The sequence below is a fragment of the Bufo bufo genome, chromosome 1, assembly GCF_905171765.1.
Source record: "Bufo bufo chromosome 1, aBufBuf1.1, whole genome shotgun sequence".
NCBI lineage: Eukaryota > Metazoa > Chordata > Amphibia > Anura > Bufonidae > Bufo > Bufo bufo.
In genome coordinates, this window is record NC_053389.1 from 68,864,903 (window position 1) to 68,891,256 (window position 26,354).

Genomic DNA, 26,354 nt, shown 5'->3' on the forward strand with positions numbered 1-26,354 from the left:
AGTCTTCGCCTCACTGTGCATGCAGATGCGCTCACACCTGCCTGCTGTCCTTCCTGAGCAAGCTCTGCACTTGTGGCACTCCGATCCCACAGCTGAATCCTCTTTAGGAGACGATCCTGGCGCTTGCTGGACTTTCTTGGACGCCCTGAAGCCTTCTTAACAAGAATTGAACCTCTTTCCTTGAAGTTCTTGATGATCCTATAAATTGTTGATTGAGGTGCAATCTTAGTAGCCACAATATCCTTGCCTGTGAAGCCATTTTTATGCAACGCAATGATGGCTGCACGCGTTTCTTTGCAGGTCACCATGGTTAACAATGGAAGAACAATGATTTCAAGCATCACCCTCCTTTTAACATGTCAAGTCTGCCATTTTAACCCAATCAGCCTGACATAATGATCTCCAGCCTTGTGCTCGTCAACATTCTCACCTGAGTTAACAAGATGATTACTGAAATGATCTCAGCAGGTCCTTTAATGACAGCAATGAAATGCAGTGGAAAGTTTTTTTGGGGATTAAGTTAATTTTCATGGCAAAGAAGGACTATGCAATTCATCTGATCACTCTTCATAACATTCTGGAGTATATGCAAATTGCTATTATAAAAACTTAAGCAGCAACTTTTTTCCATTTCCAATATTTATGTAATTCTCAAAACTTTTGACCACGACTGTATATATAAGCTAACTAACTATCTATTTAATGTAATGACACAGCAAAGCACAGAGCACAGCAATAACACTGCTCTCTCTCTCAGAACTTTAAAACACTGTAGAAAATGACTGCTGGGGAGGTTCTTATATAGAAAGGGGCTTAGGGCCCATTTCTTTCTTTCTTTTCTTTCTTTCTTTCTTTTCTTTCTTTCTTTCTTTCTTTTTTTTCTTTCTTTTTTTCTTTTCTTTTTTTCTTTTTTTTCTTTCTTTCTTTCTTTTCTTTCTTTTTTTTTTTTTTTTTCTTTTCTTTCTCTCTTCTTCTTTCTCTCCCGTTCCCCCCTACTTAAGCTTATCACCACCTTAGCAATTCCACAAGGCCACTTTTTTCATCTTGATCAGGGGGAATTTTTCCCATATACTCTTGCATATAAAACTAAAAAAAAACAACAAAAAACAACAAAATCAGGCCCAATATGGACAGGTCTCACTGATGATCTTATGGTGACAAAAGTACCACAACAGTTCATCCAAGTCAGGAGCAGCACGAATCCAGTACCAGTATCAAAAAGACCACGGCAGGACGAATTGTAAAGGAGACGGGGAGCCACCGATACCTGGTTATCGAGGAGTCAGATACAGAGCGCAAAGGAGAGGTGGATTAAGCATAGAGGCAGGAGGAAGCACGAGGCCAGGGCATTTTAGACCTCCTTCAGGAACCGGCAAGAACGGAGGGAGGAGAAACCAGCAGAAGCCAGAGGAAGCCGGGCCCACCATCCAACCACAGAGCACCAACCAGGGATCCAGTGTTCACACCACAGCACCCTCGCAGATACCCATCAGGTCGGGCCGGGGTGCAGCACCTCCGGCGCATAGGAGCTGATCCGACCGGCAAGTAGGAGAGAGTGCGGCATGGCGGGGTGGAAGGAGAGGAGGGAGGCGCGACGCAGCCGCACCTACGTCATCACGTCATCACTCGATTTTTTTTAAATGGCTTGACTTTGAATGGTCAATTTCTGAAAATAATTATCTAAGAATAGCGACAGTAAAGACAGTCATAACAAAAGGTGACCGACTGCAGAACTGTGCAAAATATTCATTAAAAAAACATAAAAAAGTATAATATCGGACAGCCTTTCTTGATGTATGTACTGGCTATTGCAATAGATATACAAAAATATGGCGAGGAGTGTACAGTATGATGTCGCATACTAAAGGTAAAAGTACAGTTACATGGAAGAAGTGTACACGAGCAGGTTAAAGTGCAGTTCCAGTCATAAATGATAACAACCTCAGTTTTGGAGTAAGACTTTGCTATGACTGAATTTCACTCAGGTTTACAAAAAAATTTATAACTTGGTTGTTCATTCTGCTGAGCTTGTTCCTGTGCCCATCTGAGTAATGCAGTGTGTATACCCTGCCAAGAACAGTAGGGAGTGGGAAGAGAGTGCAACCTTGCAAAAGTTTGGTTCACGTTCCTAAACTTAAAGAGTAAAATACTGATGGCCTATCCTCAGGACAGGTCATCAATAACTGATCAGTGGGGTCCATCTTCCAGCACCTCCACTAAGCAGCTATTTAGACAGGTTCTGATGCTCCAGTGAGCACAATGACGTCATGTTGATCGGTCACATGGCCTATGTGCAGCTTAGTCCCTTTCAAGAGAATAGGCCTGGTTTACAATACCACGCACAGCTGCTACACAATGTGTGGCGTTGTGCTTGGTATAATGTGAGGAGGCCCCACAACCTCTCCAAACTGATGATCAGAGGGTGTGCCGGAAGTTCTCCACCCTACTACACATCACCTTGATTTTCCTTTTATATAAAAGATACAACACCTATCAAAAAAAAAAAAAAAAGGAGGCACCTAGAAAAATACATTGGGGGAGATTTATCAAACTGGAGTAAAGTAGAACTGGTTTAGTTGCGAATAGCGACCAATCAGATTCCACCTTTCATTAATGCAATTCCTTTTAATTTGCATTACTGAAATAAATGGACTTTTGCACGATATTCTAATTTTTCGAGTTTCACTTGTATACAAAACATGTCAACCTCCCATCCAAAGATTTATGCACAGGGAAACATCAATGTATAAAACTATCACTTTTTTGAGTTGACAAATAATACCAAATAAAAAAAAAAAAAAATCAGCAATGGCAAGCATATAAAAACATATCATTAAATATACATCCCAATATGTGAAGGGCTGTCCAAAGTGCCAGTGTAGTATTTTCCCACAGGATATGCACAAGATGTCACAGTGCAGCATATGGCCCAAACAGAAGAGAAAAGATCTATACCAACCAGTGTGTTCCTACGCCCCGAAGCACATTTCATATGTAGTTTCTTCGGGAGGCCTTCACATATTGGAATGTACAGGTATATTTGATTATATGGGTATGTTTATGTGTAGAAGGTTGTTCAGACCATTGGTTTGTCCCCTATGTGTTCCTATATGCTTGCCATCAGTGGCGTTGCAAGATGGGTGCAACGGGTGTGGGCCGCACCGGGTGACACCAGTCTGATGGGATGTCACCCGCCGGACCCAATTCCCAACACCACTAGAACCCGCCCCCTTGTACTTGTGTCGCTGATCTGATCCTGTAGTTTCCGGCTGCGCGGGCAAGAGTTCTGTCACTTCGGCGCGAGATCCTGTGGTGGGTCTCGCAGGATCACGCGCTGCAGGACGGGATTGTGCGCCGAAGACACTGAACTTAACTGAACTCATGCTCGCGCAGCCGTCAAGTACAGACTGTACAGGATCAGTGACACAAGTAGGGGGGGGTGCAAACTACATAATGGAGGGCAGTCTGGGGGCAAAATTACGTAGTGTGGGGGGCAGTGTGGAGGGCAAACTACATAATGGAGGGCAGTGTGGGGGGAAAATTACTTAATGTGGGGGCAAATTACATAATGGAGGGCAGTGTGGGGGGCAAACAACATAATGTGGGGCAGTGTGGGGGCAAATTACTTAATGTGAGGCAGTGTGGGGGCAAATTACTTAATGTGGGGCAGTGTTTGGGGGCATATTACTTAATGTGGGGCAGTGTGTGGGGCAAATAAATTAATGTGGGGCAGTGTGGGGGGCAAACTACATAATATGGGGCAGTGTGGGGGGCATATTACTTAATGTCGGGCAGTGTGGGGGGCAAATAACTTAATGTGGGGCAGTGTGGGGGGCAAATTACATAATATGGGGCAGTGTGGGGGGCATATTACTTAATGTCGGGCAGTGTGGGGGGCAAATTACATAATGTGGGACAGTGAGGGGGCATATTGCTTAATGTGGGGCAGTGTGGGGGCAAATTACTTAATGTCAAGCAGTGTGGGGGGCATATTACTTAATGTGGGGCAGTATTAATAATGAGGGCATTCTAGAAGGGAATTACTATTGGTGGGACTATGAGGAGCAGTATTACTATGGGGGCACTATTATTTCTTCAGGATAGTATTTGTGGTATTGGGGCCGGGGCACAGCGAGCAGCAGGATAACACTGTGGGGACTCCAGGTTGGGGGATGATGATATAAAAGTGAGGAAGCTAAGATTTCTGTGTGTCACACTCTGCAGAGACGAGGAGCGGCTGAAAGAAGTGTCTGGACCAAATGGAGAAGATGATGACAGAGAAGATCTACATCGGAGGAGACGTCACCTTGAGGCCCTGGATGTGACAGGTATGTGCTGCTGTATAGCAAGTACAGCAAAATTTGGGGGGAGGGGGGACTTAGAGAATTGGGCCATATTCATTGGGGCTGTATATATAGTGTATTTATGTATGTGTACCACGCTTGGGTTGGTCGGCAGGCTCAGTAAAGGATGTGAAGGGACGTCAGGGCGGAGGGCGGAGCTTTATGCACGTCCCCTACATGACTCGTCCCGAGGGGGTGACACTGGGTGACACCAGCCCTAGCAACGCCACTGCCTGCCATTGCTGATTGTTTTTATTTTATTATTTTTATTATTTGCGAACTAATAAAGTGATGGTTTTACATTGATGTTTCCCTGTGCATAAATCTTTGGAGAGGTGCTTTTCTATAAAAGGGTAAATCAAGGTAACCTGACTATCTAGGCATGGCACAAGGGCCTCTGATAGAAAGGGGCCATAGACTCTCTGTATTGGCTAGGACCTAGGACACTATCAGACGCTCCCTTGTGTGAACATAGAACTATATATATTCAGTCAAAGTCCTTTTTAGAGACCCTCGGGATACTAATATAATTGCAACATTGGTCTATTGAGACCTGAAATCCCTGTAGGGTCACTAACTAATGTTAAAATTTTTGTCTTTATTAATAATTGACAAAACACACTGAAAAGAAAAAACAAATCACTTTAAAATTATCAGTGTCCAGTGTATTGTGGGATTATACTGGAGTGGTGTGATGACATTCGCAAGGTGTGATTACATTCACAGTAGTTTGATGGAGTCCCTTAAATAGGGTATACCTCATCCCACCAATAGGTATGGGATGGTATTAACACTGGCAGTTATTGTGCGGATTGCTGACAGTGGATCACATGCGGAGTACTGGTGAATGTGATCCACTGTCAGCAATCCGCACAATAACTGCCAGTGTTAATACCATCCCATACCTATTGGTGGGATGAGGTATACCCTATTTAAGGGACTCCATCAAACTACTGTGAATGTAATCACACCTTGCGAATGTCATCACACCACTCCAGTATAATCCCACAATACACTGGACACTGATAATTTTAAAGTGATTTGTTTTTTCTTTTCAGTGTGTTTTGTCAATTATTAATAAAGACAAAAATTTTAACATTAGTTAGGGACCCCTACAGGGATTTCAGGTCTCAATAGACCAATGTTGCAATAACATAGAACTATACTCCAAACTCCCATGGTCCAGAAAGCTCCACTTAAACATTTATTCCAACACAGACACTCTTTGTCGGTCAAGCGCTTGAAGGATGTGCAACGGGCTGTCCCCCAGGGGCGATCGGGTCCCATTATTTAGGAATGCCGAGTGGTTTGTTGTGGCCCTATTAGTTTGTGTCATGGTGCTTCTACCTGGATATTGTCGTTCCCCGTGGTTAGGCTCCATAGCAACAAAGGAGTTGTAGTTGGTGGAGTAAGTAGTGTCCAGACTTGGTGAAGTTTAACGGTTTTACTTGAATAAATTTGCGATAAACTTGTATTGTTTAAACAATGTTTGATCTTTCTCTTGGCTCTAGCAGGCTAAGGGTAAACTGGCAGGTAAACTTGAATACTTTGCTTTATCTCTCTCTGCTGTGCTAATCTCTGGCTTCATTCTACTTCCTATCACCTTCAGTTACTGTTTCTTATGAGAGTGAGGTATCCTGTGACCCATTTTGCTGAGTAGGGTGTCTTTGACACCATTTTTCCTTCCAGAGGTACTAAGTTTATGAACTGCAAGGAGGTGCGGTGCTTTGCAAGCTGCTTCCCCTGGAAGACTCCTGCTGAAGGAGGGGAGAGTGCCCCTTCACTGTGCCATGTTGTCTGTCTCCTTCCAACTCTAAACTCAGCTACAGCTTCCTGCAACCCTCCCTTGGTGGAAAGCAGGTCTAGCCCACTTCTGCCCAAAAGGATGGAGAATGGAATTGTATCTAAACATACTCTCTGACAGATACACTGCCCCACCTACTGGTGAACCAGGCACAGTACATGTAATACCAGTTTTTGCATATGACAAAATGACACTTTGCTGCTGGTGGTACAGTTGGTGGTGCAATCCAACACAATAGCAGCAAACAGGCTATCAATAGGAATGTAGGAGTGGTAATGTCCCTCTGGGCCACTACAGATGTTGGCTGTCTGGTTCAGTGCATTACCTAAAACAAACCATCTTTTCTCTCTCTCTCTGCGCCAGCAGCGATGAAGAACAGGACTGGTTTAGCTACTGAACTGAGCCAGAAACTGAAATAGAGAAGCAGGAGAACCTCTGTGCCTGTGTGGTAACTAATGTGGAAGTGGATCTTTCTGGAACACAGAATCGGCATTGAAATCAAGACATTGCTGGAGATTTTTATACTTAAAGAGCATCGGTCATCATGAGCGACCCTATTAAACTGGGCATACTGCCTGGTAGGGCTGATGATGGCGACTAAAATTAACCCTTTTTGTCTGCCATTGGCATTACCAATGCAGAAAAATTCTTATACTTAGTTATATGCACTTGGGGTGTTTGAAGTACCGAGTACTCTTAAATGCTCAAATGTCTTGTCCTGAAATCCTGCGCTGGCGCAGTGAGGGTCTCAGATCTATCGTCCTCTCTCTTAGATCTTCACTGCACATGTGCTGGAAGTACTGCCGCCTGCACATAAGCAAGATGTCAGGGCCAAGCATTGGAGCAGTGAGGAGTGGTAACAGGTAGAGGCTGAGGTGAAGCGGTCCTACACGTAAGAATTTCTCTTCATCGGTAATACTGATTGCAGAGACAAAGGGCTCATTTTAGTCACCATGAGCAACCCTACCTACTTACTGAACTTTAAAGAGTATCTGTTACCATGTTAATAAGGTTGAACATGGTAACAGATACTCTTTAAAGTTCAGTAAGTACAGTAGTAAGTTTTATTAATTAAAATTTTCAAAATCTAAACAATATTTTTTCTCACTGGACAACTTATTTTAATTTTTGTGGTCAGTTTTGCAGGAGTCCATGTTGCCGTAGTTTGTCAAATGTCACATGGTATTTTATCAACTTGATGCATTTTTGCTTCTTGAAATGTTACTTCACCCCTTTACTGTGGTAAGACTGAAACAATTTTTTTTAAAACCCCCTTTTATAAATCTGGAATAAAACAAATTAATATAACTAACTACACCCACTTTTCCAACCACTTTTCTAAACTGGAGTGAGTGGTACAAAAACTAAGAAAACTGCACTTTTTGTTGAGCAAACTTTAAAAAAGCCCTATTTTCAACTTTCTGAAGCCAGAATTCTGGAGAGCTGAACGTAATAAATCTCGAATCCCCCCGTCCCATCATTGTGTTCCTGAAGTTGCATTCCAGTTATCTAATACTTGTTATTTCAAATATTATATTCTTACCTTTCTCATCACATTTCTCACCACCTGACTCTCTCCCCCATGTGAAGGAAGGTCCAACTACGCCTCTGCCTCCACCTTGATAAAGTGAATTAATTAAAATACTAATGACTTTAGTGCCTTCACTAAGCTCTATGCTGCTTTTTTCAGTGTAGTTCTCACGCAGATATTATTGGAGATTATGACATTTCTAACAGTTTTTTTTGTAAGGTTACCTTTTTGATTGACCTAAACAGCTGGTATACAAACTTTTGAGGGCAAAAAACATTTATAATTGCACCAACCACAATCCAGTTAACCTTTAGTAAACCTAAAACGATGCTTCTTTTGACTCAGAGTTACTTGTCCTTAAGCCCAGGATTGTGCTTAAGCCCCCATATGACCTTCAATAACTATCACAACCTTTTGTGGTGATATGTTCTGATAATGTCACTGTCAGCAGCACTTACAAATGAAGAACCACAGCTCAGCACTCTTCCAGTTCATCATGATCGTGACTCAGAGATCATTACTCAATGAGATTTTCAAACTTCCAGCATCACTACAAAAACAGAGACACGTCATAAACTCCACATTGTAATACTCATCTAAAGTCCATAAAGTTCTCTTGGAGCCCAGCCAAAGTAGGTATGCTGAAATATAAAGGGCAGGCTGTAGCATCAACTTCATCCTCAGATCCAAACACCAAGGGATCAGGTAAGGAGCAATCTAGATGAAGAAGCAAAGGCAGAACTTTCCTATTCATGAGAATGTCATAGATATAAACTGTATATATTTATATGTGGCTCTTCGAGTTTTGGGAAACTACTACTCTTAGCATGCACAGAAAATCTCAGTAGTTTCACATCAATTGGAGATCCACCAGTTGAAGACTGCTGCTTTTAAATACCTTCTTATACAGGTATATATTCAAAAGTTATTTTAGATTTTTTTTTTATTCAAAATTAAACATAATTCATTCGTTGATACAGATTTTCATCATCGGGACGAGGTTGACCCTTCCAGAGAATCAACATGCTGGTGAAAGTCGTAGCTCTTGCACTAGTCGTGTGTGCAATCACAGGTCAGTAAATATCTGAATGAGTAATATCCGAAGAGAGGTGTAACGTAAAGCTCCCGGGTCCCAATCCCCAGCTACCATGTGTCATGTAGTCATGTATAATACTGGTGTCTTCTTATAAGGCAGAGGGACAATAACGCCTTGGTGTGATTGTTACTTCTGCAAACTCCATCCACACACCCATATCTTACTAGCTAAAGACTGATGGGTGAATATTATAGCATCAAAATGTTCCAAACCATAAGGGTACAGCCACGTGGTCAGGTTTCCTGGTGCAGTTTTGGAAGCCTTATATGATTCACTCCTGATTTTGGCTTCAAAAATTGCATCAGGAAGCCTGACCGTGTGGCCGTACCCTAAAACACATCTTGTAGTATAATGAGGTCATACCATAGTTACATAGATACATAGCTGATAAGTTTAAAAAAGACACATGTCCACAAGTCTAACTTATAATCCTTCTGCGTTGATCCAAAGGAAGGCAAAATGCCCTATGAGGTGGACAATCATTACTCCTTTTAGGGAAACATTCCTTCCCAATCAGAATAAATCCTTGGATCAAGGTCCCATCTCCAGAAATCTAGTATTCATAACCTTAAATATTTTTATACTCAAGTAAGTCGTCCAGACCTTCTTGACCTTGTTCAATGAATCAACCATCACAACATCGCCATAGTTTCACTGCTCTTACACTAAGAATCCCTGTCTGTTGATGTTGAAACGTTCTTTCCATGAGACATAGTTAAGGACCCCTTGGCAGGGTTACAGGCCTAGGTATGAAAAGTTGATTAGACATAGTTCTACAATGTATATTCATATATTTGCACACTGTAATGAAATCTGCCCTGAGTCATCTGTTTTTTAAACCGAATAACCTTACTCATGGTTTATCTCAAATGACGTTTAAGATGTCCTCACATTAACTTTACCTATAGCGTAGCTAAAGGGGGTGTTGGAGTAGTGGTCGCTACCGGGCCCAGGAGACTGAGGGGGCCCAAAGACTCCCAGCCATTATAGAAAGCATAAAGTAGGTGGGGGACATGTTACAGATTTTGTACTGGGGCCCAAGAGCTTCAAATTACACCTCTTCCTATCTGTAATTATTCTACAAAGTTCTGCCTTCGATCACTTTATTATGTAACATGTAGTTCTTCCTAATCTTCTGTGCCCTCAATGTGGTCTACATAGGGGCTTTGATACAATGCCCCATACTAAGTGCATGTAAGGAAGTTATTTTGCTTGTTGGTTGCTATCTATAGGAAGCCATAGCAGGAGAAGGTTATTATCCGATATGTTACTTGCATACAGTATATTACCTCACATAGTTACTTAGTTTTGGTCTTCCTTTACCAAGAAGGATATAGGGGAACCTAAAATTGTTCAGAGGTGGGTGGCCAGGTTAGTAAATGGGAGGGAATTGGTCTGTTAAAAATCTGGTTTGTTCAGTTTGGGGAAAAAAGACGTCTTAGAAGTGATCTCACTTCATATCACACATATGTACATTCAGCACAAAGAGCTGGCACAGGATTTATTAATTCCTTGAACTTAGCAAAAGACCAGGTGGACATGTGTTAGGTACATGTGGATGAAAGTAGATTAGACATTAATACAGGAAAGGATTCTTTACAGTTAGAGTACTACAGCTTTGCAATGACCTACCCCATGAGGAAGAAATGGCAGATATTATGTCAGCAATTAAAAAGGGTGAGACACTTATCTAATGGCAAATAGCATTGAGGGTTATAATTAATATATCAATTAATGTTGTAGAATTGATTTGAGAGTGGTTGAGCTTGATGGACCTGTGTCTCCATTCAACCTAACAATAAGATCTAATTATATATAAATGACATGCACACCCCTGAAATGAATAAAGTCTTATCAGTAGGATGAATAAATTACCAATTTCTAATACATGTTCTTGTATCTTAGGATCTCAAGCCGAGGTCAGCACCGTCCAGATTAGTGATGCTTTCTGGAATTACTTTACCCAGCTGACCAGCAACACCAAAGACAAAGTGGAGGAGATACAGCAGTCTGACATCAGCAAGCAGTTAAAGTAAGTGTCCAAATGTCTGTAACTGGTAAGCACTATAGGCTCAATGATGCTGTGATCACAGATCTGGTACATGCTTTATTACTCTTCTGGGGTGGTTTTATATCACAGACGGCTGAATAGACCACCCATGTCCATGTTCATTATTAGGGAACATCATCATGGATGGAGTCCCCCACTTGTTAACCACTTTATGAGCTGTAACTGTGAGCCATTCTATTAGGATGCGTTTACATTTGTAAGCAACCTCTGAAGAAAATGTAGGTACAATAGCAAAGCCTTCACAATTTATTTGGCAAAAATAATGAAGATAAAAAGTAGACACCATGATGGAGACTCTATGGACTCCATTATAGTTGATGTCCACCATGTGTTGGATCTGGTCCAGCTTGAATTCTGTTTCTCTTTTTCGATGATGGCACAAAAAAAAAGCAAAAGCAGATGTGAACACACCCTTAGCTTTCATACAGGCATGGACATACTGTAAATGTTTGTCAGCTGAGCTTTGACCATTAGGCTGTGTCCACATGTGACTGCTGCAGTCCAGATTTGCCGTCGCAGATTTTTGTGCAGCAATTCTGAAGGGTTGTACAGTACTAGCAAAGAGAATGAGTTTTTATCAATTTTCATCCGCACATGGCAGAATAAATCCGTAAAAGGAACTGTCCTGTGGTGCAGATTTTAAATCTACAGGATGTCAATTTGCACTGCCGATTTTATCAAGGATTTCACCCTCTCAAATGCAAAGAGTGAAATCTGCATCTAATTAGCAGCACTTCAGCAACAAAATCAGTGACAAAAACACACTATTTGGGGCTTTTTTTCTGCTGCAGATTACAAGCAGAAACACAGCAGATTTTCTATCATAGAAACAATGCAGCTAATCATCCATGTGTGGACATAGATTTAAATGGGTTTGCCGAAAAAAAAGTGATTTAAAAAAAAGTTCCTACAGCATAGCTCCTGAAACAGAAGATTCATAGTTACCTTCTCTAAATCGGTTTGGTGGTCCACACTGCCTCCACTGTCTCCATCATCCGGTCCCGACACTGTTTACATCCAGCTGGCCATGGTCATGGTGACATGCACTGCTACAACCACCGCTAAAGCCAGTCATTGGCTGTAGCAGTGCATGTTACCATGCCCATAGCCAGCCAGATGTAAACAGTGCCAGGACTCGAAGGTGGAGAGAGCGGAGGCAGCGCGGACCACCCGAGCGGCATGAAGGAGCTAAATAGGACTCTTCTTTTTCAAGAGCTGTGCTGCAGGAACTTGTTGAAAATCATATTTACCAGAAAACCCCTTTAAACTTTGCTTCTTATCCATCGATCTATATTTATTATCTTTGTTTGGATTTCCTTTTCAGTTTCATTTTTTTCTATATTCTTCATTTTGTTTCTGTACCTTATACTTTTTTTTTCATGTTTCCTTTTTAAACATATATCCACTCTCTTTCTTAAATGGTCAGCTGCTTTAGACAATCCTTTCAGTATTTCACAATTTACATTTTCATTGGCTATGTGAAAGGAAGCAGGAGATTTGGAGATCTTTATCAGAAAAACTGAGCTCGTAAAGGGAATCTGTCACCAGTTTTATGCTCTTCTAAAAAATGCTGGGTCACTTACCTGGATTGATCCAGAGCCACTACTGAGCCGCTCTATCTTATCTGTCTAGCGCTGGAGTCTGCTCAATGCACTGCATGAGCTTTAGGAGTCCTCATATTTCATGAGCTCCTAGCTGCCCCCATACACCAATATTAGCTGCCCCCATACACCCATGGATGATTGTCAACTCTTTCCCTGTACTGTGAATAGAGAGAAAGCTGTCAATCAGCAAGGGGGTGGGGAAATCCAGAAGCTCATGAACTTGAGGAGCTTCTGCAGTGTATTGAGCTGACTCCAGTACTCAACTCGTCCTGGAGCTGCTCAACAGTAATTTTAAGAAAACAACTTCATCAATCCACATAAGTGACCCAATTATTTTAATCACAGTTTCTGGTACCAGTTTATGCTGCCCTACGATAGGAGAAAAAACTTATCACAGATTACCTTTAAAGGCAATTTTATGAAATTAAAGGTGATTTCCAGGAATTAGATATTGATGACCTATCCTAAGTGGAAATGTAATACTACAATCTTCTGATTCTGGCTCTGTCTACTGTATATTATCTAGCATCTGCAGTTGCCCAAAATAGTTGATTGGCAAGGGTGCTCGATGTTGGACCAATTTGATATTCATGACCTATCCTGAGCTAAGGTTGTCAATATCTAAGTTCCACAAAACCCCTTTACTCTTCAAAGAATGATGGATGTATTCAGAAAACAAGGTACCTTTATTGAAAATTTAGGGAAAGTGATTTTTTTTATCTACAAAAATTTCTGCAATATTTTTATGCATGAAATAAGACTATTATTTATAGAAGTTTTTTTTCTAATATTTTCTTTCCCTCCACAGTGTTCTAATTGATGAAAACCTGAAGAACATTAATCTTTATGCAGGAGAACTACAGCAAAAACTTGTTCCATTTGTCAAGCAGATACATGACCAACTAACACAAGACCCGGAAAAACTGAAGGAACAGATAAGACAAGGGCTGGAGAATCTGAAAGTCAAGCTGTCCCCATATGCAGAAGAAGTACAAAAGCAAGTGAAGAAGAATGCAGAGGAGCTTCAGATAAAACTGGCTCCATTTGCGGAGGAGATTCGAGCCCAGCTGGACAAAAACACTGAGATAGTCACCGATCAACTGAAGTCTGTTACAAAGGATCTAGAAGCCAAGATCAGAGAAAATACAGACCGTGTGCAGACCTTGGTGACCCCATATTCCCAGCAGTTGAAGGCTACAATAGATGACAACGTAGAACAACTGAGAAAGCAGCTGAAACCCATCACCGAGAAAGTCAAAGATAATGTTGATCAACAACTGCAAGAGCTATATAAGAGCCTGAAACCCTATGCAGAAGATGCCCAGGAAGACCTGCGTAACCAGATCAAGAACATGGAATTTCAGATGAAGAAAAATGTTGAGCAGATGGAAAGAAAAATCTTGGAGATCACTGAGCAACTGAAAGACCAACTTTACCCCTATGCCAATGAGATAAGAAGCAAGCTGGATGGAGACATGACAAACGTCAAGCAGAAATTGGAGCCATATCTTACTGAGATGAACCAGAAGATGGACCAGAAAATTGTAGAGTTCAAAGAAACAATGACCCCCTATGCAGATGTCCTCAACAAGGAACTTGTCCAGAAAGTTGAAGATCTGAAGAAGAAGTTGGGAGAATACACTGTAAGTGTTCAAGATCAAGTAGAGTATTTGGAGAAAGATGTCCGAGACAAGATCCAAGATTTTGTCAACAAGGGTGTCTCCACTGAAAACTGAATTCTCTTCCCTCCTGAAGAACAACGTCATTTGTTATGATACCTCCTAACATTACCAGCTAGTGCTACCATGTTAATTATAGTGGTGCTATTTTGCTTCTTGCATTATCCTCATACATTTTCTATGTTTACACAGTTACAAGCTGAGGGTTTCTCCTGATCTTAGAGTATTCCTTAACTCTACATTGTCGTTTACAATTCTATAGGCAGTTAAGTTCTAACATATTTCACCTCTATAGTGCTAGTGCTAAGATTTTCCTGTAAATCAGATCTAGACTAGCACATATATTCTGGTTATAACTAAACTGAACAGGGAACATGCAATATGTCAGCTGTGCAGTTATTGTATTACAGAATATTATATTACATTCTCTATGTCATCGTTCCATGAAGTATAATAAGCCATACATTTGTGACTGCATTCTGTTCAATAAAAAAAATGTAGCAATATATGATGTCCTGGTTTGCTTATTGACCAAGATTTCAGTTATAACCATAGGGGAAATCCAAGGTTTTCAAATATTTTACTTGCAACTTGAAAATGTTCAGTAAATACCTGATCTGACCTGGTGGTGGTTCTTTATTTTTATTTTTTATTTTTTTACATAGAAAATATTGCAGGTGTTTTATAAATTTAACCTATTTCCCAACAAGTAACTGTCAGACAAAAGGAAAACATGAAAAAATGGTACTCAGAATAGGTCATCAATATCAAATTGCTGGGGGTCCGACACCCGGCACCCCCGGCGATCAGCTGTTTGAAGAGGCCGAAATGCTCTGTCAAAGGTTGTCTGGTTTTTGGTATTGATGACCTGTCCTCAGGATAGGTCACCAATATCAGATCTGTGGGGGTCTGACTCTCGGCACCCGCTTTGATCAGTCTTTTGATGACGTTACATCAGAAAGCAGTGTAATTACAGCTAATGGGATGGAGTGTAACTACAACTGCTCCTTCCCATTCAAGAGAATGGGATGGAGGATGTGTAATTACACTGCTTGCCGTGGATGCTGTGGATTCCAAGGTAGATACACGCTGGATTTTTCTGAATCTATGAAGATGACAGTTTCAGGTAGGTCCCTTAATACAAATTGAATGCAAGGAGGACCTATAAGTACCCTCAAAGGCAGAACCTTTGGGAACTACTCAAATGCCCTTATTTTATCACTAAAATAAATATTTTTTGTAAGAATCAAGAGAACTTTATAGACAGATATTCTGAAGCCTCATAAACAGAGGAAACAGAAAAAATGGGAACTAGGAGCAGAGCGTCCAGTGGTATGGTAACGCCTACAATCGGCCAGCATAATCGGAGTGATACTCTTTGTTCTAGTTTCCACAAAGTTTTTAGCAAAAGGAAATAACAGTATAATAATCTTGACCCACTAAACACTTTCCCATGGCTAACATATGCAAATCAGCTTACTAAAATACCAGCTCACTGGACTGACAATTACAGAGTCTAAATTGTGTCCTTTAAGCCGGCTATTGTGTATGAGCCCAGAGCCCCAGATACGACCTGCAATAACCTGGATCTCAAAACACCACAAGCCTTTGTCATGAGGCCTGTTTGTTATTTCAACGTCCGCTGCAGCTACTGAATAAAAGCACTCAGTGGTCTTCTCCTGCTTCATGGTTATGACTCAAAAACTCACAAAGCTCTTCAAACTTCTAACACCACCATGAACAGAAAGACACATCAATGATTCAGCATTGTAAAGCCGACCCACAGTCCGCAAAGCTATCCTGGAGCATGGCCAGAGACAAAAATGAACTCATATAAAGGGCTGGGATACATCAGCCTCAATGCTGAGCCAAACACCAAAGGATTAGGTAAGGATCAATCTAATCTCCGGCCGTAATAGCTTCAAGAACCTGCCAGGTGTAAACGATGCAATGGAGCAGAGAGCTATTATAAATGAACATAATGTTCATCACCAAGAAAAACAACGATATAACATTTTTGCATTTTTTTATTTTCCAGTAATGAGATTTTGAAAGTAGAACCTTTCAATAGATAGGTTATCTAACATGATTTTTTTTTTTTATATGTGCCTTAGCCATTGGGAACTTATAGAATTTCCATTCTACCATCCTGTGACTCAAAATGTTGGTGAAAGTTTCAGTGCTTCTATTAGCCATGTGCATTAGAGGTCAGTATATTTACTTCTATATCAAAAACTAATCTGTGGCAAGGATTAAAAATATAAAATATGCATAAAACTACAATGATTATTATTATTTTTTTATTGCAAACCTAAGAAATGTAACGCTTATCTCCATTATTCAACTTAAAGGGTTTTCCAGGCTTTTTATAATGAGGCCTAGGCCATCTATATAAAGAGATTTTTTGAACATTGACAGCTAGTCCTTTAACTGACCATACACATTATATGAATGTCAGCTGGACCAGGTGATTTCAAACAATTCCAGCTGACCATTGCATGCGTATGGTGGTGTCCAGTCTCTCAATGGCAGATTGGGTGTGTTGAAATTTGACATGCCTCAAACTTTTGTTCTTGGAGATAGAAGCTGCTGGCAGAGGAGTCTTCATTTTGTAGACCCTTGGGGGTTGGACCTCAACATATCAATCATTGATCGGCTCTTCTGAGGATAGGGAAACAATTTTTAAATCATGGTGAACACCTTTAACTGTGACATGAGAGAAGAGCAATGTAAATATGCATATTAATCGATGTTACCGCAGCTTATTGGAGGTGTTTCAGTAACCAGAAGCCCCTTTCCCCTCAATTATATTCTACTTTCAGTCTGAACTGGGGTTGCCCAAACTTAAATATAAATAATTGCATCAAATATCCAGTGGTCGGTTCACACATTTACACTTGGTCTGATGTGTTATGTACTTTGTTAGGATATCGAGCTGATGTCAACACTGACCAGATAAGTGATGTCTTCTGGAATTACCTCACACAGCTGACCGGTGCTACTAAGAACAAAGCAGACAACCTTCAGCAATCAGACAACAGTAAACAGCTGCAGTAAGTGGGCAGTAACAGACCTCACTAACCCAAGTAATTAATATATCATACCATACGGATAGATGGACTTTTGTCTTGTACAAGTGACGTTTTGTGGAGTCTGAATTTGACCTGTGGATGGATCCATGGTCTAGCTGCTCCATATTTGTTGTATTCAATTCATTCATCCAAACTTCTAAAAGTGAATTATAAAAGAATACTTTACAGATTTATTTGACTTACAGTCTTAAAGAGGACCTTTACTGACATGTCTGTTTTAGTGACTACTGGCATAGCTCTTGCAATTACAATTCAGGATCATCTTTCATATGCCCTGTAAATCTATATTGTGCCATTCTTCCTAGAAGTTTAGGAATGAGTTGAAGGTCTGCATGGGTGTTACAAGTTGGGGCTGTGTCCCTGCACACCCAGCTGGACCTTCATTGCAGACTACTGGAAATTCATTCATAACATCTAGCAGAAACAATAAATGAATTGTACATAGTCATAATAATAGATGATCCAAAATTACTTGGGGAAAGCAAGTAGTTACTAAAACAGACATGTCAGGAGAGGTGACAAATGCTCTTTAAGTCCATTTTTTGTTTAAAAAACCAACACAAGCAGCAAATCCTATATCAGACTTCAACATTGTTATATTCCTTTATGTATGTATGATATACTGTATCAGAATGTATCTTTGATATTTCAGAGGATAAATCATAGATAAGCTATTAGTTGATTCCATATATTCAGGAGACTAACTTAGACTAACTTAGAGATCTTCCACTGTAACAGAACTTCAGCTGCATTTCTGGTAGATACTCAGACACTGTGTTTCAAAACAGGTAAGGAATTTGTTAGACAGGTTATCACTATTGTCTGCAAATGAGCATAGGTGATTAAGGTGTTAAATTTGTTGTTGGGGGAGGATCTTTTGTGGAAGTGTGTGTATATATAGCCACATAGTATTAGCTTGCCTAATTATAGCTTGCTGCATTTACAAGTGCTGCTTTTTATAAGTGCATTGGAGATACTCAGGAGGTAATCTGGAGGTGGATACAATCTAAAAAAGTAAGATTTGTTTGTTTAAAATCTTTCCCCTCTTTAAAATGGCAGACCTGGTTCTGTGCAGAAATTGTTGTGCTTTTATTTCAGGTTCCACTTTTCGGAGGTTTGGATGCTGTCTGATCTGTAGACAGCTCTCCATAATGCAGCAGGAAATTGCATTTTTGAAATCTGAGATTTGTAAATTAACCGTTAAACAAACTCCGGCTGAGAACGTTGCAGTGCCACTGCCACAGAGGCCCCCTAGAAATGGAAGATGGGTTACTGCAGGTTCTGGTAGACTGAGAGTTGTTGATAGAAGACATGTCCCACAGTCTGTGGCTCTCCATAATTCTTTTGCAGCACTTTCAGAGTGCAAGAGCAACATGGAGGATGGCTCAGGCACAGTGGGTGAGAAACAATCATCTCCCATGCCTAAAGTATGCAAGACTGCAGCCAAAGACAAAAAGGAGAAGGTGAGGCCTGATAGTAAGCAGCTGTTGGTGGGCGATTCCAGGTGTGAAGTTTGAGGAAAATGGTGTTGTGAGATGTCTCCCTGGTGCTACCGCTAGCAGGGATAGACGACGTATCCTTAATATTGTTAGGCAAGCAAAGCAGGAAAGAAAGGTGGATGTCATTGTCCATCTTGAGGCAAATTATCTGGCTTGCAATGAGGTTTCAAAGGTGAAGGAAGCTTCTCACACACTTGGAAATCATATACGAGAGGTTGCATCAACTGTTTCATTCTCTGCAGTTTTGCCTGTGCATAACCTTCAGCATGACAGGAAGATGCGCATTAAGGAATTCAATGTATGGCTTGGTGATTGGTGTCTGAGCCAAGGGTTTGGCTTGGTGTCTCATGTTAGCTCTCGTTGGAATGGAAAAGAACTGTACAAGAAAGATGGTTTGCATCTTTCTCTCAAGGGAACGAATGCCCTCAGTGAACAGTTCAAAGTATTTGCTAAGGAGCATTTAAACTAGGAAATGGGGGAAAAATAGTGATAATCCAGCAGTCCGACTGCCCCCCGGAACAATGCCAGAAGATGCCAGTAGCATATAGGTTAAGAAATGACAAGCTCAGAGTCTTGTCTACAAATGCTCACAGTTTAGGTAATAATATCAATGAACTTGAGGCTATAATGGCATCTGAGAATATAGATTTAGTGGCTGTTACTGAGACGTGGTTCAATGGAAGTAATGACTGGGATATAACAATACCAGGGTTCTCTCTATATAGGAAACACAGAGAAGACAAGAAGGGAAGGGTGGCCCTGTATGTGAAAGATAGCATAAAATAAAATTTAATACAAGTTAGCGAGACCAATTTAGAGTCAGTTTGGGTTACCTTGCAGCTTGATAATCATAAGGTAACTCGTGTAGGTGTGACATATAGACCACCTAGCAAAGTCAAAGAATTAGATGATCTACAAGTTGAGGAAATAGCAAAAATGACATTGAAGGGGAAAGTTATCATTATGGGAGACTTTAATCTTCCTAATGTAAACTTGTAAACTGGAAAACCAAAATAGCTAGTTCTGCCAGGAGTACAGCAAGTAGTGGAGGAGCCAACCCGGAAGGAGGCCATTTTAGATTTAGTATTCACAAATGGGAATTTGGTATCTGATATTACTGTAGGGGAAAGCTTGGGATCTAGTGATCACCAGTCAGTGTGGTTTACTATAAGTACAGTGAGTCACACCACACAAAAACAAAAGTTTTAGATTTTAGAAAAACTGACTTTTCTAAAATTTGATTAGTGGTATACGAGTCCCTATCAGATTGGAACAGTTTCAATGGAGTCCAGGAGAAATGGGACTACTTAAAAGTGGCATTATTGAAGGCAACAGAAAATTGCATTAGGCTTGTCAGTAAAAGCAAAAAAAGGAAGAGACCACTGTGGCCAAAATCATTAAAAACAAAAAGGTAGCATTTAGTAATTATAAAAAAAAAAAAACGAGGATGACAGGCAAATTTATAAGATTAGGCAGAAAGAGGCCAAACAAGTTATAAGAGCTTCTAAAGCGCAGACATAAGAGAAATTAGCTCAGTCAGTGAAAAAAGGCGATAAGACATTCTTCAGATACATAAATGAAAAAAGGAAACTAAAACAAGGAATTACCAAATTAAAAACAAAAGAAGGAAGGTATATGGAAGAAGATAAAGAACTAGCTGACTGCCTCAATGAATATTTCTGTTCAGTTTTTACAAAGGAAAATGAAGGAAAAGGACCTCAGTTAGGAAGGAAGACTAATGAATCTTTTGATGCATGTGTCTTTACAGAGGAAGAGGTTCTAAGTCAGCTGTCTAAAATTAATACAAATAAGTCACAGGGGCCTAATGGGATACACCCAAAGCTATTAAAAGAGCTCAGCGGTGAACTAGCAAAACCATTAACAGATTTATTTAACCAATCACTGGTAACAGGAGTCGTCCCAGAAGATTGGAAATTAGCAAATGTTTTGCCCATTCACAAGAAAGGTAGTAGGGAGGAATCGGGCAACTATAGGCCAGTAAGCCTGACATCAATAGTGGGGAAATTAATGGAAACCATACTCAAGGAGAGGATTGTGGAACATCTATAATCCCATGAATTGAAAGATGAAAAACAGCATGGGTTTACTTCAGGGAGATCATGTCAAACTAATCTTATTGATTTTTTTGATTGGGTGACTAAAATAATAGATGGCAGAGGTGCAGTAGACATCGCTTATCTATACTTTAGTAAGGCTTTTGATACTGTCCCACATAGAAGGCTTATCAATAAATTGCAGTCTTTGGGCTTGGACTCCCATATTGTTGAATGGATTAGGCAGTGGCTGAGGGACAGACAACAGAGGGTTGTAGTCAATGGAGTATATTCAGACCATGGTCTTGTTACCAGTGGGGTACCTCAGGGATCTGTTCTGGGACCCATATTGTTTAATATCTTTATCAGCGAAATTGCAGAAGGCCTCGATGGTAAGGTGTGTATTTTTGCTGATGACACAAAGATTTGTAACAGGGTTGATGTTCCTGGAGGGATACACCAAATGGTAAAGGATTTAGGAAAACTAGAGGAATGGTCAAAAATCTGGCAACTAAAATGTAATGTTGATAGGTGCAAGATAATGCACCTGGGGCGTAAAAACCCAAGAGCAGAATGTAAAATCAGTGATACAGTCCTAACCTCAGTATCTGAGGAAAGGGATTTAGGGGTCATTATTTCAGAAGACTTAAAGGTAGGCAGACAATGTCATAGAGAAGCAGGAAATGCTAGCAGAATGCTTGGGTGTATACGGAGAGGAATTGCCAGTAGGAAGAGGGAGGTGCTCATGCCGCTCTACAGAGCACTGGTGAGACCTCATTTGTAGTATTGTGCGCAGTACTGGAGACCATATCTCCAGAAGGATATTAATACTTTGGAGAGAGTTCAGAGAAATGCTACTAAACTAGTACATGGATTGCAGGATAAAACTTACCAGGAAAGATTAAAGGACCTTAACATGTATAGCTTGGAAGAAAGACGAGGGGATATGATAGAAACTTTTAAATACATAAAGGGAATCAACAAGGTAAAAGAGGAGAGAATATTTAAAAGAAGAAAAACTGCTACAAGAGGACATAGTTTTAAATTAGAGGGGCAAAGGTTTAAAAGTAATATCAGGAAGTATTACTTTACTGAGAGAGCAGTGGATGCATAGAATAGCCTTCCTGCAGAAGTGGTAGCTGCAAATACAGTGAAGGAGTTTAAGCATGCATGGGATAGGCATGAGGCCATCCTTCATATAAGATAGGGCCAAAGGCTATTCATAGTATTCAGTATAATGGGTAGACTAGATGGGCCAAATGGTTCTTATCTGCCGACACATTCTATGTTTCTATGTGCACTTTCATTAACAGAATTAACAATTTTCCTCTTCCAATAAGAATCACAATAGATCCTGTGCTCGACAATATTACTAATACATCGAGCAAATCATAATGAGGTTTAAATGATTTTTATAATGTATGGTTTCTCAATCCTAAAGTTAGAGGTATCTAAGATTTCTACAAATGATAACTTGTTGGCATTGAGCCTCCACCTATCTAGACTGCTTCCAATGTTGCTCCTGATTCAGTCTTTTCTTCCCTAGGGCTCTCATTGAAGAAAACCTGAAAATCGTAAATAATCTTGATGGTGAATTAGTGGGCCAGCTCATTCCTTTGGCTAAGCAAATGCGCGAACAACTGACTCAAGACTCTCAAACACTGCGAGAACAAATCAGACAAGAGTTGGAGAAGTTGGGGGAAAAGTTGACTCCATACACAGATGAGGTGCAAAAGCAGCTGAATAGGAATGCAGAGGAGCTTCAAGTCAAATTGACTCCATCTGCTAAGGAGTTTCAAGACCAGCTTGATAAAAGCACCCAGGTTCTCAGTGAGCAGCTGAAATCTATAAAAAGGAACCTAGAGACCAAGATCAAAGAAGATGCAGACCATGCGCAGACATCAATGGCCCCATATTCCCTGGAACTAAAAAGTACCATAGATGGCAATATGGAGCTCCTAGAGAAACAGCTGAAAAGTATCAACAATCAAGTAAAATATCATATTGATCAGCAAATGGAAGAGCTATATAAAAGCCTGATACCTTATGCAGAGGACATGCAAAATGAACTACACAAACATATCAAGAACATGGACTTTCAGATGAAGAAGAATACTGAGCAGATGGAGACGAAGATATTAGAATTTGCAGGAAAACTGCGAGAGCAACTCTACTCATATGCCAATGAGCTAAGAGACAAGTTGAATGGTGATATGTCAAATGTCAAACAGACAATGGAGCCATACCTTACTGAGATGAACCAACAGATGGACCAGAAGATCGAAGAGTTTAGAGAGACAATAACCCCCTTTGCAGGTTCCCTCAACAAGGCACTTGTAAAGAGAGTGAAAGACATGAAGAAGAAATTGGGAGAATACACTGTGAGTGTGCAGGATCTAATGGAGTACTTGGACAAAAACATTCGAGACAAGATCCGTGATTTCATCATCCAAGGGCTATCTGCTGAAAACTGAGTTTAGATCTATAGACTACAAGAGTAGTTAGTGTCACGCAAACTTGTATCATCATTTCTAAAAATTGATTTGAATAGAATTTAACACAAATAGCAGCAAATAAACATTGACATCCAAGCTTTAGCATGTTGCATGTAGTATTTTTACACACTTGGTTCAATAGGCCCAAGCAATAAAAACCTAAAGGAACACTAAATCTAGCAATCTAGAAACGTCTTATAGAAATCTTTCAGAGAACACAGAGAGTTCCTGCTGATCTCTTTCATTTCAGGACGCTAAATGGGGTGAGGCATAACTAAGAGGGCAGGGTGTAACTCTATTTGTATCCTACTTCAGACAGAACAGAAGGGGAGGCTGCTGCTGCAGCCAGATGTCTTAGACCAGACTTAGAATAGTAAGTAGGGGTGGCTGATGTTTTGTAACACAGAGATTGTTTTCATGTTTCTCAATTTTAAGTGCAATATGAGACAGGATATGGTCATAGGAAAGGAGCAAATTAAGGGAGGAATTGCTGGGCTGGGGTTTATTTCTTGTTTTTGTTCTATATTTAGGGGGCCATTTACTATTCTGAAATATGGCTAAATTAGGCGTATTTCAGGTGCAGATGGTGGCGCAACGGTTAGTTGCGCAGCTATTTGCGATTTTGCACCACTCACGCCAGGTCTAAAATTCTGGGAGTGGCATGGGCGGGGAAGGGCCTGTCTCATTCATCATTTTCTACGCCTGTTTTTAGAAGCTGTTTTACATTTAGAACTGGGGCTGGATGCGCCGAAGTTATGGAGAGGCAGGCGCCTCTTCATAACTTCGGCGGAACCACCACCAGCTATGGGCCTTTATTGAGACCGGCGTCTAAAATGCCAGTCTTAATAAATGTGCGCCTTAATGTTCCTCATGGGTAGATTAGATTATAAAACATGGCTGCCTAATCTGAGTCAAGGTCACAATTTGAACACTATTTTCCTAAATTGACTAAAAATTCTGCACTGATTAATTTCATGTTATATATTTGAACTTTTACACACATTAAGCTTCTTTCACAAATCCAGTACAGCCTTCCACTAGGGGAATCGGCTGGACAAAAACATTGGTTTCTGTCTGGCCAATTTTTGGCATATTTGCCGGGTTGGATCTCTGCTGGACCCCATTATAGTTAATTGAGCCAGCGGGCATTCCAGTAGTATCTGGAAATGCCAAATACGGAGAATTCTGTGCTGCAGATGTGAGACTAGCCTTAAAAATTTTGATTTGGGTTTCAGGGAACTATTAAAAAAAGAAAATCAAACCAAAACTTTAAAAAAATAAAAATGTTTTATTCACCAGCAATTCAGCTGCTTTGCACTTCTTGTCCTGGCTCGACATGCCTGAAATCCCAGGCAAAGCCTGTTTGGTTCCTAGTGGTGACCTGCCTTAGCCAGTGATTGGTTGAGTGGCATTTTCTGGTGTTACCAGGGTGTCAAACTGAGATAGGAAGTGCGGAGCAACAGGTACTGCAGCAGCATTGAAGTGGCAGTTGGGTTCGATCAGTGGTGGTGAGTAAAGCTTATTTGTTATTTTTAACAAGTTCTGGCTTGATTTTTTTGTTTAAATTCTCTTTGAAACATCTGTTAAAATGGTAAAATTCTGATTGCCTCTAGTAACCGCTGGCTTGGCTGCCATTGCATTTAAACTCCTCCCCACTTCACTTGCACTGTGAGGAGTACCAGCATTTGGATCCCATTCTAAGGATCAGTGAAGGTCCCAGCGGAAGCTTTCCTTGAAATCATACTTTTATCATCGAACTGATGGATAGATGATAAATGTCCATTGTGGCACTCTAGGTCATAATTTACATTTCTGGCCTGCATTTTAGTTATGTGGCTGAAAAAAAACTGTGGTTTACACTGTAATGTTTTTTGTACACTGTAATTTTTTACAAAAAAATAGAAAAGTTTCAGCTTACCCACCGTCTTCCTTGGCTGTGCACATACACCCCGGGCCGAGGAGCAATCATAAGTAAACAGCAAGGAAAATCCAGCAGACAAATCCTTTAAAATCCATAGGCTGACTGGACATGCAACGGTCTATGAGTTTCGACTAGGCGTCTTAATCATGACCACATTGTGTTACCACATCTTCTGGTTTAAAAATCTTCCCTCACTACAGACCTGACCCCGTTCAGGTGCTGAAAAAATATACAGTCAGAGTTAACAGCATGTCTAGTGGCATGGGGAATTAAGTAATGTCATAGCCAGACACTTATTTCTGATATTTGCGGACTCTATACTGACAGGGAATGTTCCACAGGATTGGAGCATAGCAAATGTGGTGCCAATATTCAAAAAGGGTCCAAAAACACAGCCTGGAAACTATAGGCCGGTAAGTTTAACATCTGTTGTGGGTAAACTGTTTGAAGGTTTTCTAAGAGATGCTATCTTAGAGCATCTGAACAGAAATAAGTAAATAACGCCATATCAGCATGGCTTCGTGAGGGATCGGTCATGCCAAACTAATTTAATCAGTTTCTATGAGGAGTTAAGTTCTAGACTTGACAGTGGCGAATCAATGGATGTCGTATATCTGGACTTCTCCAAAGCATTTGACAATGTACTACATAAAAGGTTAGTAAATAAAATGACAATGCTCGGACTGGGAGAAAATGTCTGTATGTGGGTAAGTAACTGGCTCAATGATAGAAAACAGAGGGTAGTTATTAGTGGTACACACTCAGATTGGATCACTGTCACTAGTGGGGTACCTCAGGGGTCAGTATTGGGCCCTATTCTTTTTAATATACACTGCTCAAAAAAATAAAGGGAACACAAAAATAACACATCCTAGATCTGAGTTAATTAAATATTCTTCTGAAATACTTTGTTCGTTACATAGTTAAATGTGCTGACAACAAAATCACACAAAAATAAAAAAATGGAAATCACATTTTTCAACCCATGGAGGTCTGGATTTGGAGTCACACTCAAAATTAAAGTGGAAAAACACACTACAGGCTGATCCAACTTTGATGTAATGTCCTTAAAACAAGTAAAAATGAGGCTCAGTAGTGTGTGTGGCCTCCACATGCCTGTATGACCTCCCTACAACGCCTGTGCATGCTCCTGATGAGGTGGCGG

The 26,354-nt window shown here is 40.5% G+C and overlaps 2 protein-coding genes across 2 annotated transcripts; both read left to right on the forward strand.

The window, feature by feature from the left end:
- The first annotated feature begins 8,258 nt into the window (after nucleotides 1–8,258).
- On the forward strand, nucleotides 8,259–14,634 carry LOC120996271 (apolipoprotein A-IV-like). The gene is made up of 4 exons (XM_040426087.1): nucleotides 8,259–8,383; nucleotides 8,659–8,750; nucleotides 10,680–10,806; nucleotides 13,258–14,634. The coding sequence occupies exons 2-4, from the start codon at nucleotides 8,702–8,704 to the stop codon at nucleotides 14,183–14,185; spliced, it is 1,104 nt and encodes a 367-aa protein (XP_040282021.1). The 5' UTR covers nucleotides 8,259–8,383; nucleotides 8,659–8,701; the 3' UTR covers nucleotides 14,186–14,634.
- Nucleotides 14,635–16,289: 1,655 nt separating this feature from the next.
- LOC120986832 (apolipoprotein A-IV-like) lies at nucleotides 16,290–23,247 on the forward strand. Its single transcript, XM_040415537.1, has 3 exons — nucleotides 16,290–16,335; nucleotides 17,055–17,181; nucleotides 22,320–23,247. The coding sequence occupies exons 1-3, from the start codon at nucleotides 16,290–16,292 to the stop codon at nucleotides 23,245–23,247; spliced, it is 1,101 nt and encodes a 366-aa protein (XP_040271471.1).
- The last annotated feature ends 3,107 nt before the right edge of the window (nucleotides 23,248–26,354 follow it).